The sequence below is a fragment of the Vanellus vanellus genome (genome assembly GCF_965231255.1).
Source record: "Vanellus vanellus genome assembly, chromosome: 14".
Classification (NCBI taxonomy): Eukaryota; Metazoa; Chordata; class Aves; order Charadriiformes; family Charadriidae; genus Vanellus; species Vanellus vanellus.
In genome coordinates this window covers 2,603,775-2,622,261 of record NC_138919.1, presented here as the reverse complement: position 1 = coordinate 2,622,261, position 18,487 = coordinate 2,603,775, and the positions used below count along the sequence as shown (strand labels likewise).

Genomic DNA, 18,487 nt, shown 5'->3' with positions numbered 1-18,487 from the left:
ACTATCCAAATGGTGAAAAAGTTTCCTCGTATCATCAAGTCAGAACTATTTTTCACGGCTAGTAATTTGTCCACGTCTTTTGGTATATATGGGTTCAGTTCACCTTAGTCACCAGTTATGTCACCAGCTTTCCACAGCAGGCACCTTAACCTGTGACAGAGAAACAAATGCTCTATATACACTCAGTAGCAACAGGAAATAAAGAACCTTTTGTTGACACACTAGGACAAACAAAAGCTTTTAAAACAAATAAGTTTCACTTATGTTTACAATCAGCTGTAACCAATTCAGCAAGAATGTTATACATCTTCTATAGCAGCCTGAATGCACTAAAAGACAAACGTACGTTTTTTTGGAGAATGGAATTTGAATGAGAACAATACAGATATTCTGTATCTCAATCTACTTTTAACTGGCAATGCAAGTGGCTTTACATCTCTATTTGACTATGAAAGTCTTTGGAATAGCGCAATAAAATACAACACGTGTCTGTAGAGCAATAGGTTAGATTATATTAAAACATTCTGCCAAACAGCCACATAAAACGTCAACGGCGAGTTCCTACAGCAAGGTGAATGGCAGTTGGCTTTGAAAATCTTTTTACAGAAAGCTATACAAAAGCAGAGCCCGAGAAATACTTTTTCATTTATTGACTTTTTAAATTATTTCTTTAAGAGAAAGATTACCAAACAGCGTGTAATTACAACAGCACGCAAACTACGCACAACTATGTGCAGGGTCTGGGGTGGGGGGATTGGTTGGAGATTTTTTTTTGTTTTTGAACAGATGCCAATATGCCACCCTGGAGAATATCCTCCAGCAGCACACCCACGGGCAACTAGCTCTGGCACCGACTCAGTGTTTGACTTAGAGCAAGTGATCCACGATTTCTTGACTGTCAGTCTTTTATGATATACCTAATGCTGCTGAGCATTGGTTTAAACAATAAAATCAAGTTGCTGAAGTCATGAGATTCAAGACAACTCTGCCCTGCAGATGGCAAAGCAGCATTTAATGATGTAAAATATATATTTATTTTTTTTTAAAAGTTAACCTCAAAGTTCTGTTGGGAAAGTTGTGGAGAAAACACTAGCGGGATTTTGAATACCAAGAATTTGTGCCCTGAAGACCGCCGAGAGACAACATGGTTTACCACTAAGCAGAAAGAAAATGAAAAGAAATGGGGAATATCTGGAAGGGGATAAGTATGAAAGAACAACAGGACAATAACTGGAGCTCGCTGACTTTTTTTTTTTTTTTTATTGTTCGGCTGCTACTATTGCAATTTTGGCCTAGGCTATTTCTTCTGTTCTCAGACATCTTCCCAATCCCAGAAATCTCTCTAGACATCTCTCTCTCTCTGTATAACCTTTTCATCTTAGTAAGGGAAAACAACGTTTCCTTCTGTTGTTTTTCCCCCCCCCCCCATTATTTGCTAGAGAATAGTGCTAATCCTACTGCTCTGTAGTACACTTAAAGCGAACCAATTTGATGATGGATTGAACCGCCTCATCTTCACCTTGCCTATTAATCTCAGCAGCTGTTTCTTGCTTTGTTATAGAACAAAGCAGCTGAGATTAGGCCTTGCTACATGCACACAACAGCATTTGTTTTTCATAATAGAGTGTTGCCAGTCATTCAGCAAAGGTGAGATATAAGGACGAGGAGAAATTGTGCGGTGCCTGAACAGGGAATGTGACAGTACTCTTAATAAGAGGAAGCCTTGCTAGGTACAACAGAAAGGTAAACGAACACAGCATCGAGGTTGCACAGCTAAAGTTCATGATAGCGTGGGGCGTCAACCTTCCCAGCGCTGTTCTTTAAGAACAGAAGATGATGTTTCCTATCATGCTATTAAATACATCACCCTAAATTCACGTCCAGTTTTATAATTTGAATTGGAACATGGCTATAGCTATGCTTGACTAAAAGCGACTGCAATGCTATGGGTTTTATTCCGTTTTATTCTGTTGAGGAGAGAGACATAATCCATCTGAAACAATGGGGCAAAAGAATCATTACCAACAGGCTTGCTACCTTCAAACTAGGTCTGTCAGGGAACGATGGTGAGAGCCCGATGAGAAGCAGGGGCACCGTGACGAGCGAAGAGGGGGCTCTGGTACATTCCTTGAGAAGGCAGCACAAGCGGGATCCCATCTCAAGTGCCTGAACACAAGTACGTACATCATGGGAAACAAACCAGGAGGAATTAGAAGGTGCAAAGCTTTGATCCCATCAGGGTTACAGAACCAGGGGGAGACAGTTTCCATGTTTGGAGGGTTGCACTAGATGGATATAGGCACTCTGGAAAGGACAGGCTGGGAGGTGAGGAGGAAGGGTTGTTCCCTCCCTCTGCACTGAACGTTGCCTTCCGATAGGTGATGAGCCCTTTGAGAGTTTATGGTTAAGGATCAGAGGACAAACTGCTGACCTATAAAAAACACAGATCATGCCGCATAAACTAATATTCATTTTAACCTTGAATTTTTCAATGCTTATTGTTAGCAGATCATCTCCCTTCAGTAAAAAACCTAACCCAGAAGTCACAGCTGGCAGTATTACCAGAGGCGTCCTTTGGTTTCCCATCTCTTGTCTACAGTTATTTGACCAGGACTTTCATTTTCCTACAAAAGTTATCAAAACTGAAAATTAAAAAATTCCTTTCCATATCACACAATGTTGCACGCAGTCAATAGTTTAGAACCACAGGGAAGCTGGCTTACAGCTGCTTAGAGCCAGCAACAAAGCAGGATCCTGGCCTGGCACAGAGAGAGATTTTGCACCTAGAGGTTATTCTTCTTCGACCGATGAAGCCACCTCAAGTAATTGCAAAGTGGTATCACTGTGATAGAGCTTTCTGACGAATGAAGAAGCAGCAATCTCCCCCACCCCCCAATATTAAATCAAGTAAAGTGCTTTGGAGAATGTGGTCTCAAGCAAACGAGCCACTGCTCCGAATACAGAGTTCTGCACCAGAAAAAAAACTTGACCTTGTTCTAGCAGGTTCTCTGGATCCTGTATCAAGGTTCATGCTAACAAATATTTAGCTTTTACAGACATTTATACATCTTTGCTGTTTTGGCCCGAGGAGCATCTGAAAGCCATCACCACTGGCCATTTCAACTTTTTTAGAGGTCATCCTTCCAGTGGATGAGCACACATTGAATGAATTGAAAATCATCAGCCCCTATTATAAGACCATCTGTCTCCTCCTTATTCTCATTATTCCCATCTTCTCTCTCACTTTCATGTGCCGAAACAGTCATTGCCTCTCATCATTAATAGTCATTTCACAGTAATCATTTCTATTGAAACACATAGAAAGCATACTTGAGAGTATTTTATACACTTAACTGATATTCACCAGAAATTCACCAACTGTTATCATAGCACTGGCACCACCAGTGTGGGTGGAAGGGGATGGGGATTCACTTCTGCTCTAGCGTCATTATTTTAAATTATTAATTCGATTCATTGTCCTTCTTCAGAGAAAGCTTGTTTAATCTTGAAACCCTTCCTCTGTCCCCGCTAGCCATTATCTGCCATTGACATATTTATTTTCAATATTTTCTTTTGAAAAATAACAAATCCTATACTACTTTACAACATGACCCAGTCTTTCCAGGTTATTCTTTTCCTGTGTTAAACCCCACTAACCTTGCATTTTGCTGCTTCTTGTGAAAGAATTGTTTACTAAGAGCACTGTATTAAATAAGTACTAGTACTTATTTAAGTACTTACTATTATAAAAGAAGTACATCAATAAATGGGGCAGAAGAGTATTAGCCGTTCAAGCTGACAGGATAACACTTACCCAAGAGAAACACCAAGTCCACCTTAGGAGGCTCAGCAGAAGGAGCCCAAACAGCATTTATGTTGGTCGGCTCCCAGTACGCAGGTGCCAAGGGACATAGCATCCGCCCCAAATTCTGACACACCAACTCCAGTGACCACATTTATCAAAATAAACAGGTTTGTTGGATCACTACTGAAGTGCACTTTCATCAACAAAAGCCACAAAACTACTGCAAAAATTTCTTTAAAGGTTTACCTTTTCAAGGAAATACACGTTAATTAACTGAACTTCGTTCACACTACCATGAAAATGAGGAAAACAGCTAAAATGTTTTCTAATGCAAATGAAATTTATCATAAAGGAAAGATATCATAGTTAAAAAAATCTAGCACAGGCTCTTATGATGACTTTGCTTTGGGGAAAAGTCTTTAGGAAGGTAAACTGCTATCAGAGATCTGTGGGAAGATCTGAGGAAGGAACAGGGTGCCCAGCTGAGCCCTTTGCATGGGCTGAGAGAGGAAAAGATGCAGTTTATGGGCTAGGATACCTACACTGATGCTACTCTAACCTAGCAGCTCTTAATGCTACTAAGCTGAGGCTACACGAAGCCAGACAGTGAAGTGCATTAAAAAAACCCATGCTTAGAACAAAAGGATGCAACACAATTCACAGCAAGCATTTGAAAATTAGATTGGTTTAACATTTCTCACATACACTTTTTCCTAAAGCTTCCGTAATTATTTAGCAAGTAACTCTCTTTGCTTCCCTCTACAGCTCTCCTCTCTTATCTTCATAACATAACTCAATGTTTCTTGAGCAACTTTTGACGCAATAGAAAAGTTTTCTGCACAGGTTAACTCCACTTTTTTCTGTGCCTACACATTACACATTTTCCATTAGAACAGTCAAACAGTGAAGAGGCTGTGCAGTCTCTGTCCTTGGAGGTTTTCAAGACAGGCCTGGATAAAGTCTTGAGCAATGTGGTCTCATGCCATAGCTGACCTTGCTTTGAACAGAATTAATCTGTGAATCAGTGACCAAGAAAGCAGGTTTAAAAGTTATTTAGCTATTTTGACTGGTTTTCTATTAAAAAAAACAGCACAAAAAACCACCCACAAAAACATTCCACCTCAAATTCTCCACTGCTGTACTGTACTTATTTTGGGCTACATACTAGGATGCAAGGCAATTCAAGGAATTTGACATAAGCTCCACAAAAGCTCCCCAAAAGGATACCAGTCCAGCTCTGTGCAACATTATCCCCTTCATTATGAGCTCTACCAGTGCTGGAGTCAACGCTGGCTCTGATGAGCTTGAGGCTTCAGATCTTCCTTTACTCCATGACCTTCTCTCCCCTCTTTCTGAAGCTCCGATGAGTAGTATCCCTTCTTGCAAGCACATGTGCACTCTGTTTTCGTTACTTCCTGGGCCAGCCAGTTCTCCCCAACACCTATGTGTGCATTTTGCACAGTATGGATCACTTCTTTTCAGATGGATGTAACTTTTCCCTTGACTATCTTCATTCATTCAGCAATAATGGGAAAGGGGCACCGTAAATACGGAGAAGCCTTCATAAAAACCAGATGTATACCAAATGCTTCTGCTGAAGCGCTGCTCCTAGAGCACTTTGCTGTGCCACCACTGAGAGCCGTCTCATTATTCACATAAATTGGGCCATTTTGAGAGCGAGGAGCTTTGCGCTGTCACGATTCACCACAACAAGTATCAGCAGAAATGCCTTTTTCAGTTGGTTAAAGCAGCATAGAGATCCTGCCTACAGGTACACCTAAGGTGTTTACGCTACGTTAAGGTTTTCCTTTCAGATTCAGCAAGATCCAGATTCAATAAAGCCAGCTAGAGGCTTGAAGTCAAAAGCCCCAAAGAGGATGTAAGAAATACTCCTGAACCACCCAGGAACCACAGGTCAGAGCCAAGGGAGCAGAACATCAGGTAGCACAGCAGTGAGCACACCGCGGAAGATTTATGTGACTGTCTACGACAAAGCACAGCTCAAGAGGATTGCGAAGAGACAGAAGACAAAAGGACTTAAAGGTCTTTTCCAGCCATAATGATTCTGTGATTGCTAAGACACTGTCACAGACTGCAACATGAGACTAGTGGAGATCACAGGTCTTTAAATCATCCCCAGAACTAAGAAAAACAGAAGAAAACAAACAACAACAACAACAACAAAAAAAAAACAACAGAAAAAAGAAAAAAGAGCCAAACCAACATTTTCTGCCCAGAATTTTCCAGTTAAAATGCTTTCATGCAAGTCAGCACTAATACTCAGGAATTCACTACTGTCTAAAATAACATGACAGAAGATGGACTTTATCCTGTGAATCAAATGTGTTCATCACTATAGATGTAATGCAAGTTTACCATAATGACAACTCCTCTCCATTTTTCCTATTCGCTTTTGTGGAAGATATGAATTATAATGACTCAATAACAGCTCATTGAGCATTCCCTTCATGTAGAGCATTTTTATTGTACCAAGCTTACAAGCGATATTGGTTGGATGTGTGATTTATTTGAATTAATGTACAATTCTGTAATGTAAACCTGAGGTCAGTTTGCAGTGTCTGAAGAAATTATCATCCAAATTAATATTGATTGGAAGTTAGTAGTCACGGCTGTATCTTGTTCACGACCACAAACCAGTCACTGTCACATCATTGCTAGAATCTAACATCAGAATTATCCTCTCCCTGTGTCACAGGTAGCACAACCCCTTAAGTGTTCAAAGAAGAGTCAGGATTATTCGCTCTTTTCAAGGAGAGTGTTTATTATATTAAAGAGTAGTTGTTCTTGGTGAACTTGATAGTTCCAGGAATTGATAATGGAATCCGATGCCTTCCATCTTAAGATCAATTAGCTCAAATACAGCCCATGTTTCTCACAGCAGAGAATCTCTTCTACGGGTGGCTGACACACACTTCAGTTTGTTTCTGATTTCCCACCGGTCAAGTCCCAAAGCAAGAGGCAGCACTAGCAAGCCTCTCTCTAACAGTCTTGTTAGAGCCCTAGCACAGGAATTAGAGACCTGCTTTTTATGATTTCTCCAGCTTGAGAACATTTGCACTCCTTGTTCCTGCTTGCCAGGACAGTGCTCTAGCTACCAGCTTAGAAGACTGGGAAGAAGCAATTTTTAAGTATCTCGTTGTGGTGGGTTAGAGAAGAAGAAAGTAAAGATGACTAGTGATGCAGACAAACCTCTTTTTTAAAAAAGGGAACGGCAAGCACTGTTTCTAGGACTGTTCACATGCATCAGGCGATGATTGTTTAATACAAAAGAAGTAGGTAACACTTGCTGGGCAAACACTGATCTACGACACCACCAGGTTTCACCTTACACATCCTTCTTCTCTAGTTTCTATAACTGCGTGTTCTTCTCAACGTAATCACCCAGCTTTAGAAGTAGGGATACAGGATAGCTTCACTCCAGCCTACTCTACAGATTAAGAAACAGGAGCTGCTGGTTTAGAAATCCTTGTGGTTGAGGAGGAACTGAGATGTAGGATGTACTATATGAACTCCTTGTTTCTTGTTAGAAGATGGCCACCACCAGGTATGTGAAGCAAATGCAGCACTGCCACAGGGATTTAGACCCTGCTTAGCAGGGTGGGCTCTGATCAAGTGAGGTTTCTCATCAGTGCTCTCAAAGACGCAACAAAGCCTGAGTGGGAGACAGGCATACAGCTCTCCAGGTCAACAAATTTTCAAGCAGCAGGCTCTCAGAGTTTCTAGTGGACTAAAATGGAGGTTCCCACTGATTTCAGGACTACATTGTGCCCAAGATAAGCCCAAATGAGCACGTAAATGGAATTCTAGCAACACAAATATGACCCATAGTCCCTGGGCAGAAAGGTGTACTGTTTGGCGTAGGATTTCTTACCTTTCCTTAGTCCTGACGTTTGACCCTGCTGCAATGCTTCTGAAATTATACGGCTCACAATTTGGCTGACTGGTTTCTCAATATCAGAATGATCTTCAAAGAATCCCGACAGTATTCTGGAGCTCTCAGAGGAGAAGGCAATGAGTGTGCAAGGTGCAGGAACTCACACTGCCAGCCCATGCACTAGGTGGGTGTTAGCCATGGGTTCTGCCAGAACACTTATCCGAGAGGTCTACTGTTCATACGTGCATAGCGTTTCATTTTCATGTTTCACAGAATTGAACTAGAAATTATTTCTACACAGCTAGACAACTGAGATCTATTTAACTATTTCACATTTTAAAAAACCTCAAACCTTACAGGTTTTCACGTTATGAGATTACGCACGCTTGTGTAAATCAAAACACTAGTCTTGTAGCTACTTTTCCCTCCTGCTAAGTACCTTGTGCAGTAGCAGAGCATAAACCTCCTAAATTCCACATACCTCATTTTAACAACACCTACTTATGTCATTTGGTGCAAATCACTTGCAAAACATTGGGAGTAACTTTTACTTTTTTTTTTTTTTTCTTTCAACCAATTCTTTATTTTTTAATCACCTAGTAAAAGGTTTCTCATAATGATTTTTATGTGTTGATCTCTGGGGGGGAAAAACCCAGCTGGTCCGCTTGATCAATGTTGCTTCAAGTGATTCGATTGTCTCCTACTTTGAGTGAATTTCAAGCTAGATCTCTGTTACCCAATTCACATATCTAAAGCACTTGTGAATATTCAAAAGCATAATGCAGGCTGACAGGAAAGGCAGAAAGACCGTAATGTGAACAATCCACTTATTCTATCCTCTTACCAAATAAAACGGGATAAAGAGAATAATTAAACCCTAAAGGCAGTACATTCAGAACGCACTAAATAGACACTGTTTTCATGCAGTGCTTTTTCTGCAGTGGAGTCAATGCAGAAGAAATTCAGTGAGACAACTTAAGAACTGAAAGTATGAGAGATCAGAAACTCTCTGATCTCTATCATGAAAATCATTCGTGGATTTCCAAGCTACACTATCCACGAGAGCCACTACATCTCATACTTCACAGAAGCAATTGCTGGCAAGACAGGGAAACCCTGACTTAGTACACTGCAAAACTTAGTACTTACTCTTCCTGTGTTCCTGCCTCAATGGCAGAGTATTTCATATATAACAGAATTAGCACAGTTTTACAACAGCAGCAAGAAAGAAGCAGACTGCGTAGCCTGTGCAGGGTCTTCACATCCAAGCATAGCATCAAGCCCGGATGCACAAGGAGCCTTTTTACCTCTTCTGCTAAGGAGTTCACGGGCTGCTGAAGTCAGAATAATGAATGTTTCCATTGGTCAGAAAAACTAAGGCAAGCTTGTTCACTCTTCTGGCACATCAGATGTCAAGATAATCCTGACAAATACATAGATCTTTGAGCACTGAGCTGATGGATCTGATTTGAGATCCATTGAGCTGATGCCAATTGTTTTCATTTCCCAAAAAGCTTTCCTATAGCTTTTAACAGGAGGCAGTATCAATAAAGCACCAGGAGCAGGTACACACACAAGTACTGCAGGGCATTTAGAGGTACCTTTGAGAGTCTACATTGAGTTGCCATGGTATTGGTAGGAGACTGCAGATTTTTATTTCAGTGGAATGAACGCACGCAGCAACACTTCCATCTTTTCTAACCCAGTCTTCACATGCCCTCCCAGCTTCTCTCTATCTCAGTCTTCTCCTTTTGTGCAACCATCATTTCTCAGGCCAGCAGTTTCCTCTGTCCTTTTCTCCTATGCTCCATTGACCCCACTCTCTCCCTGTGCATTCCCTTCCGCCTCTATTTTTTTTTCCCCCCACATTTCTCCATTATGGGATTAGCGTGTCTCAGAGCACCAATACTGTCATACTTGTACACTGGACTAAATGTCAAAATAGAAGCAATCAACAATTAAGATGCCTGTACTTACTTTTACATCTGATTTTCAATATAATTCTGTAACACTGGACCAGGAATGCTCTCCTGGTACCTATAAAAATGTTACCAAACAGTCATAATTCAAACGTACATTAGCTAGAAGATTAAAAACTGTAACCAACCCCTTTTCACATTACCCTTCTGTCTGGCTATTTCAGCAGACATCGCAATGGGAATGTCTAGATTTAATATTTCAAATGGGATAGCTCAGTGCAAAAAGATACGAAAAGCAGCAGAACCGAGGAGTATCCCAGATTGCAGCAGAACTCAGATATCCCTATTATATGCATATCCAGAATAAAGCATCTGCTTCAGGTATGGAGTTCTGATAAAAAAAAAACACATTAGTTTAACGAAGAGGGAATTTTATTTGGGGAGGGTGGGTTGCAAAGGGAAAGTCACAATAAAGTCTGTTTATTTGGCTTTTCCTTGCTTAATCATGATAGACTGCTTACTGATAGTAATATTGTAATGACGAAAAGAAAAATGGCTAAGCAATCCCAAACCAAAGATAATGACTGAGTGCCTTAGAATGCCCTCTTCCATGTGTCCACCACTCCATGGTATTCCTTCGTCGAGATTTCACAGCACTAGCGTAAATACAGTCTTAAAATAGCTTAGGAGAAAGTAGCTGAAGAAGGAACTACTTCAGGGATGCCCTCTGAGAAGTAAAGAAAGAATAAGCATATTCTGTCTAGAGAAAAGGCAAATGCTGAAGGATATTGCCAAGTTATTCTAGCATTACACAAGCTAGTTTCAAACACCACCTTTTTGAACTGTATTAGGCTGTGTTGTTCTTTAAAACGGAGGCATTCATTTATAGTCCATAGAAAATTTCAACACCCAAATGTGAAAATGCCTGAAACTTTGATTTTTAGAGCAGGCAAAGTTCTAATAGCTTTCATGTCTAAGCATCAGAAACAATTTTGTCTCAAAAACAGGATAAAAATTAATGAAGCACGCCGAATCTTTTTACAAAGTAGAAAAATAAGAACAAATCTTTGAGGAGACATGGCACATAAATCCCTGCTTCTGCACAGACATGCAAGAAGATGGATTAATTCCACGAGCAGCACAAGAGAACAGAAATGGAATAAAAGAGGTGGCTGGAAATGAAAAAAGGCTAAGGAAACTGCAAAGACAAGAGACCCTTATTTAAACTCCTTGGATCCAATAATAAGTAGTGCATGACAGTTTGTCAATAAGTGCGAGAAACTCACTCAAAGGAGGAGTCGTGTGAGGACTTCTGACATCCCCACAAATGAGAGTTGATAACAGACAAGTAATTTCATATTTTTCTTACATTTCAAAGGGCTTCCACACCAAACAGGCAGGTGCTCTGCAGGTGGTAATTTCATCATCAATTAACTGTTCAGTTCTGGCCATTCATTTGGTTCAGACTCAACACCAAGCCTTTAAATTCCTTTTAAGACAGAGAGATTTCTCAGTCCAGTGCCTGGCTGGAGACTCCTGCCAATTGCTCTCCAACCACCGCTCCGAATTATTACGGACACCGGGAGGCAAAGGGAACAGGAAACTCAAGACAACAACAGGAGCTACGGAGCGCTCTTCCCCATGCAACTGTACGCCTACCACATGGGAGAACAAAGCAAAGAAATCCACACAAACGAGCACCGCAGTCTGGAAAAGCTGGAGTGCTTCAACTGCTCAATGTCACTTAATTAAAATTGTGTGCTTGGGTACAATCTTTAAATCACTTTTCTAATTAGGAAATGCACTCTGGCCCAGGTCATTAGCTGAGCAACGTCAGCAGGGTACCAAAACAACTTTGAGTCTAAGTGCACTAGAGATTAGTCTCGTTATTCAGCAACAGTCTCTCAATCAGAACAAAAATTCCTCCTAAAAACACGCACCTAGTCAAGGAAAGGGGTCCAGGAATCAGCCCTCAGTACTGAACAGCACGCGGAGTGCTAGCTTAATCTAATTGCGTTGCTGTTGCTTATTCCTGGCAAGCTATTTAACAAAATACACAGCGATGATAGAAGAATTGACTCTCACTTCTACTACAGAAGATAATTAAGATTTGTTTGGTGGAACAGAAGACAAATAAGAGCTGGAAAAAAGTCAACATAATTTTCAGTGTTTTTTGACAGTTGGAGAGAGTGAGTATTAAAATGGATTAAATGCAATTATCCTAGTTATTTTTTCTCTGTTGATTCTGAAAAATGACACGCAGATGATGAACTTCGGGACAAGATACAGCATCACTTTGGAGCAAACAGCTTTTTTCAAGCATGTAATAAGCAACCCACAGATTTGCTTCACCAACAAGTTGCCAAAGGCAATGAAGCGCTACCTGAAAAGCTGATGAAGACTGATAGAAGTGATAGAAATGCCCTGATGTCCCAGGTTAGCAAGAGATTAATCTGAAATGGATTAAATAGTGCACAGTCTTTTTAAAATAAAAAAAAATAAACAAGTTCCTGGTTTGGAAATAGGAAAGCACCAGCACATCTCTTGATTTAGTTGGGATGCAGATTCTTCATCTTCTTTCAGTTTTCAAGTCTTGGGCCCTGATTTTGAGCACTGACATCTTGTAATGACTTCAAATAATAGTTTGGACTCCAGCACTCCTGGAAATCTGGCTATAAAAGACACATGCATAGCTTCCTCTTCTACCAAAGCAACAGCGTCTACAACAAAGCAGTCACAGCCACCTGAGTCACCACTGTACTGCTGCCCACAAAGAGATGGTTAGAGCCTCATCCTTTAAATATTCTAAGTATCTTTAGGTACTCCAATTATCTGTTCTTGATCCCCATGCTCCTCTTTCCAGTTGTGAAGAACAAGCATCAAATGTACCCCCCCCCTTTTATTTTTTATTATTTTTGGTCTTCCCAAACACTGCCTAGGGAAAAGATTTAACAGACTGATATACGTGCAGTGAAATGAAGTGATCCCAGGGTACTTTCAGGGTTAAGTTCAAGCTATAGAACTAGATTTGAGAGGCAAACTTCATGCTGGTTTAAGCTAACACAATGGATTTAACAGACAGAGGGTTCATCTCAAGTAACTTGATCACTTGAGGTCACAGTGAGAGATGCCCAGGTACAGACCACCGGGCACAGCCAGAAGGCATTCCAAATGCAGAAGACCTGATGGCATTTTGCTTTTAGCAAAAACCGCATCTTAAAGATGTTTCCAGTTCTGATGCCTGGTAACACACACTGCATATAACAAGCGATAGAAATGTACAGAGAAAAAACACATCTTTTTGTCACAGGCTTTTATGCTCTTTAATTCTGCACAATGCTGAAGCATTATTACCTGCTTATTCTAGTAAATGAAAAGCCAAACCATATGGGTAGATTTCCAGGTGTCTCACACAAAGAAGGAGAAAAAGGAAAATAAAAAGCGCTCTCCATATTCTAAGCACAGGCACAGCCCCGAATGACAAAGGCTTTTTCTTCGTCTTATTATCTTTTAACAAAAATCCCCTGAAGAGCTGTACGCCAACTCATTACTAACTTCTGTGCATGAATTTATAAACAGTTTCAGGTAGCTCAGTTCAAAACATATCTACTTTTGGTATTAAGTCTCAGTGGCATTTGAACAGAAGGGAAAAAATCAGATTTTAGGCTTCATTTCAAGATTATGATTTAATTGAGGGCTTTTTTTTTGGCCAAAGATATGGAGAAGAACTAGAACATTATAAAACAAGACACATGAAAATACTGAGCTGACTACAGATTAGAAATATGTGAAATAACATCTACAGAAACAGTGCTTATTAAAAGGAAGGTTAATAGGAAATTGGTTCACAATGATTAACAAGTTGTCAAACGCCCATGTTATCTTTTAAAAGACAGGTTATTTTATCCCTCAAGCAAATAATGCAGCAAAATATTTGAGCCTTCTCAGCAGAATACAGCATGCCTTTTCCTATGTCCAAAAGGTGATGGAAATTACCATATTTTCTCCAGACTGCAGAACGGCCTGAAGCCTGGTTATGAAGCCCCCTGGACATTGTACAGTGAGGCTTACACACACGGAAGCAGAGCGCAGGCGATCGTCACAGGGGAGGCTGCTTGGCACGATCAGTTCTATATAACGATAAGGCTTTCTAAAAAGATCTCTCACAGATGCAGGAGAGACAGATCATAGAAGAATGCAGGCTATAAAGTTACTGATCCTTATCTGCAGCCTAAGAAATTTTACTATAACTAAACACAGGTATGAATACTTTACAGGAGAAGGCTAAAAAACCTGGGGGTCAAACTACTTTGTTTTCACATCAGTAGACACATACGGACAAGGCAAGAGCAAAACATGCAGTCACAGCCAGACAGAAGGAACATTATGCACAGCTCTCCCATACTTCTGCCAGGAACAAGAGTAAGTTGTGTTGACAAAATAAAAAGTGATCTGCATATGAAAGACAGGACGACCCAGAAAGAGGAAGCACTGGTTAACTCAAAGTATGGCACACTCACCAGTATTAAGGTCATTCATTGAAATGTGTTTTCAATGAAGAAGACACAACAACCTGGGTCACAACCACCCCATGCGGCACTACAGGCTTGGGGCAGAGTGGCTCGAAAGCTGCCCGGCAGCAAAGGACCAGGGGATGTTGGTTGACAGCCGGCTGAATATGAGCCAGCAGTGTGCCCAGGTAGCCAAAAAGGTCAACGGCATCCTAGCCTGTACCAGGAATAGTGTGGTGAGCAGGACTAGGGAAGTGATCATCCCCCTGTACTCGGCACCGGTGAGGCCTCACCTCAAGTACTGTGCTCAGTTTTGGGCCCCTCACTACAAGAAGGACATTGAGGTGTTGGAGCGTGTCCAGAGAAGGGCTACAAAGCTGGTGAGGGGTCTGGAGCACAAGTCTTATGAGGAACAACTGAGGGAACTGGGGTTGTTTAGCCTGGAGAAGAGGAGGCTGAGGGGAGACCTTATCACTCTCTACAACTACCTGAAAGGAGGATATAGAGAGGTGGGGGCTGACCTCTTCTCCCTGGCGACAAGTGATAGGACGAGAGGAAATGGCTTCAAGTTATGTCAGCTGAGGTTTAGATTGGATATTAGGATAAAATTTTTCACTGAATGGGTTATTAAACATTGGAATAGGCTGCCCTGGGGGGGGGTGGGGGGGTGGATTCACCATCCCTGGAGGTGTTTAAAAAAAAGAGTAGTAGATGTGGTACTTGGGGACATGGTTTAGAAGTGGTTTTGTCAGGGCAGATTAATGGTTGGACTTGATGATCTTAAACGTCCCTTCCAACCTCAGCAATTCTATGATTCTAAGACACACTGGGTAACGACTGTGAGAAGGATGAAAAGCCAACAAAGCTACAGGAAGCTGAATGAAAGGTTGGCTGAAAGCGCTGCAGTCCAATAAACATCCGAAGGAAAGTATGGAGTAAGACAAGATACAGATGCAGATTATCCAGCAGGATACAAAATAGAGACTTGCACTGAACTGATACAATTCAGCCAGTCAAGAGAAAATAGAATTTCCGCCAAACAAAACTGAAGTCTACATAAATGAGAATTCCAGCATATCTGATCCGTTCACTGATACTCTTTGCTCTTTTTGTTGAAGAGGACTACCGTGAGGAAATTGAAGAGCCCTGTGCTCTTAAAAATCAGTTGTTAGCAGAGGATAAAAATAAGCGCCTAATAACTCTTAGCCCATATATTGTATGTAGCAAAAGGAAGATTAGAAATGCTGAAAACATTCTTCATGAACAAAAAACATCAACTGAAAATGAGTTGGAGGAGTCAGAGACTGGAAAGGGGCATCGTTACACTGGTTTGACTTCAATAACTCAAAAAATAAAGCTGTATTGCCATGCTTGCCCAAGTGCAGTCACACTTACTGGACTGTCAGTAAACTGCCAGTCACTCAGAGCTGGCTCTGCAACTAGTAATGCGCTGCTTTGGCAAAGGGTATTAAAACATTTTCTGTTATAAGGCCAAGAACTACAGGATATACAGTCTTGCTGTGCATTTCTAAGCTGTTTTACCTCAAACATCTCTTGCTCTGTCCTACGATGATCATCCAGGAGCTGCTCCATGTAGGTCAGATTACGGAATTTTTCTAGATAAATACTGTATTGTTTCTGCAGTTGCTCCTCAATCTTCTCATACTCATCCATAAAAGCGGGCCTGGAGAGAACAAGCACAAACTACTCAGCGAAATATTGACCTGTATATGCAGAATTCTGAAATAAGCATTTTTGGTTTTGCAGCTTCCTTTCTTAAACTAACCTAAAAGGACCTTTTGTTATTAAGGTTCCACATTACTTCAGAGACTAAAAGCATAAGACAAAAAAACCTCATGAAACCATTCTGCAAAAATTACACATAGTAAAGGAAAGGTTATTGCGTACCCACTATCATTTCCTTTCAAACAGGCAGAAAAGCAGCATTTTGGCCCCTTGAGAAGGCAAAACTAAGTTAATTGTCCTGCTGTTCCATGACTCCAAAAAACTAGCTTGTAGCATGGCTGGCACCTACTTTGCCAGAGACTTATTTGCTATAAGAACGTGCTGTACCATTACAAGCATAACTAGACTTGACACCAGTAAGTGACAACGTCCTTATACTACAGAGATAACTGTTGCACCCCAAAGAACACTACTGCTCTTTGATGCTTCACATTGACACAATGTTCTTCCTCCAAAGTGTTACTGATCAAAATGTGTACATGAATCAACATCGTTCCTCCCAGCACTCATTTTTCTAATTTTTATTTTTTTTCTTATTAGGTCAAAAACAGAGCATGATCTTGCAGATTGTATAAACCTGCAGTTTAATTAAGGGCAAGAAATCAAACCAAACTGTGAATCTGAACATCTTGATTTTACGGCAGGCTGTACCACTGCCTAGATGAACTGATCCTAAAAAGAGATGCATAATGAACTTTTTTTAATTGGTGGCTAAGCAGGCTAGAAGCCTCTGGCAACAGAGTGAATGTTTGCACCAGTTGCCATTTTCAGGAGAACTACTCAACACAGCCTATGTTTAATGACAAAGGAAAAGAAAAGACATGCTACCTGCCCATTTTGTACAGCTCAAGCAGCAGTTAAGCGACCCCAACAAATAATATTCTGGCCACTTTTAACAGCCCTGAAATTCAGATTTCAAATACGTGGTAACAGAAAAATGAAGAATTACAATCTAGACTGGGCATTTCTAGAGGAGAGACTCTCTCTCTTCCACAGGCCGTCATCTCAGTCTCATTACAGACTTCCCTCCTCCCTGCTCTAAGTATTAACAATGCACAGTTCCGTCATTTATGCTAACACTTATTTATGCAGTACATAATCAGTTCATAATCTTTACCGAACACTTTGTAGCGTCTGTAGCCTCTTCTGACTTCTTTCCAGTTCCAATTTTCGTTTTTCAATCTTGGCTTCCAAATTGGCTTCATCCAAAGCCACATTATTCAACATGTCTTTAGTTTTTTGGACTTGTTCCTAAAAGAGAAGGATGGTGAACCATGGCTTGCACTGGAATAAAGAGAATTATCTTTCAGATGCTGACTGTTCTGTAGAATCTCACATCTCAGGCTATCAAATAACTTTATAGCAATGACCTAGAACATAAACCGGCCAGGCAATGAAAATTATCTTCAAGATAAAGGTCGCTTTTATAAAGAACTTACTCTCTCCAAATATCTGCATCCTTTTCTAAGTCTTGCTTTATCCATCTTTTCAAAATCTGGGAAGCATCCTGAACATTGCAACACATGCTACAAGAATCAGAAGGGGGAAGGGGGGACATTCCAGTTTATTAAAGTGAGCTGAGCACATTCAGGAAACCATGAGCATCTTTTGAGTGAGAGAGAGAGAGGACTTCACACTTGCCGAAATTCCAGCAGTAACTGTTAGGTGCTGTTCAGCTATAATAGGTCCTTTCATTAACTGGTCCAGAACTAAAACAGCTGAGGTACGTGTTATTGATATTTCCCAAGAAGCCAATTGCTGTACTAGGCTGCTGTTAGTTTATTAGCACTACCGTGCAGAATAGTACTGCATATTAATGAAATTTAGAATTTATATAGACCGTGAGTGGGAGCAGAAACATAAGGAAGGATCGCCTGGAGTGTCTATTGATTATGCACTGGCTGTTTAAATCTGGAACTCTACTCCTTGTAATTACACAATTGGACTGGATACAGTTTGCAGTTAAATAACTTATGGTAATCACTAGGATTTAATCAACCACCATACTTGCATGGTGGCTGTGAGTGCAGCTAATGGTTCAGAAATACAGGAACCCAAGCACTGAAGCAAGGACAGTGTGGCCAAGACTGGGACAGACAAAAGGTCCTCCAAAACGAGAACCATAATGATGCACTGGCATGGCACTAATTAGCACAGTGCCAGTTCTTCTCACCCCTTGGCCAGCTCAGCCATCCTGCTTCCAGAGCCCAACTTCACAACTCCAGAGGTACCAGCACATTTTGAACTATCAAGCACACCCTGTGCAGCCCTGACTCCGCAAAGTTTACATGGCTTAGACAATGTAGGTGGGATGTTGATTTCTGTGCCGATTTAGGCAATTTTCATCCCTCCTGTAGAGCTTCTGGGGCGACTACTGGGCTCCTAACAGAGGCAGGGAATGTGACTAAAATGCGGAGGGGTTTTCTGTCATTTTCTCCCAAGAGAGAGGCCGGGGAGGCCAAGTGCAGTTCTTTGATGCATCAACTGGAGGAATGTTCCTGCCTATTGAATGAACACAGTTATACAGTGCAACAGTCTGAAAGCAGAGCAGGTCTTAACATGTTCTCTTAAATAGTGCTGCTACTGTTTACCCTTTCTGCTGCAGGCTGTG

At 41.0% G+C, this 18,487-nt stretch overlaps 1 protein-coding gene across 1 annotated transcript in view; it reads right to left on the bottom strand.

The window, feature by feature from the left end:
* CLUAP1 (clusterin associated protein 1) overlaps nucleotides 1–18,487 on the bottom strand; it is a 70,005-nt gene that overhangs the window by 30,074 nt on the left and 21,444 nt on the right. The window contains exons 6-7 of the mRNA XM_082490463.1: nucleotides 16,994–17,127; nucleotides 15,673–15,814 (exon numbers count right to left, since the gene is read on the bottom strand). Of these exons, the coding sequence (XP_082346589.1) occupies nucleotides 15,673–15,814; nucleotides 16,994–17,127 (276 nt within the window). The remainder of the gene's footprint in view (nucleotides 1–15,672; nucleotides 15,815–16,993; nucleotides 17,128–18,487) is intronic.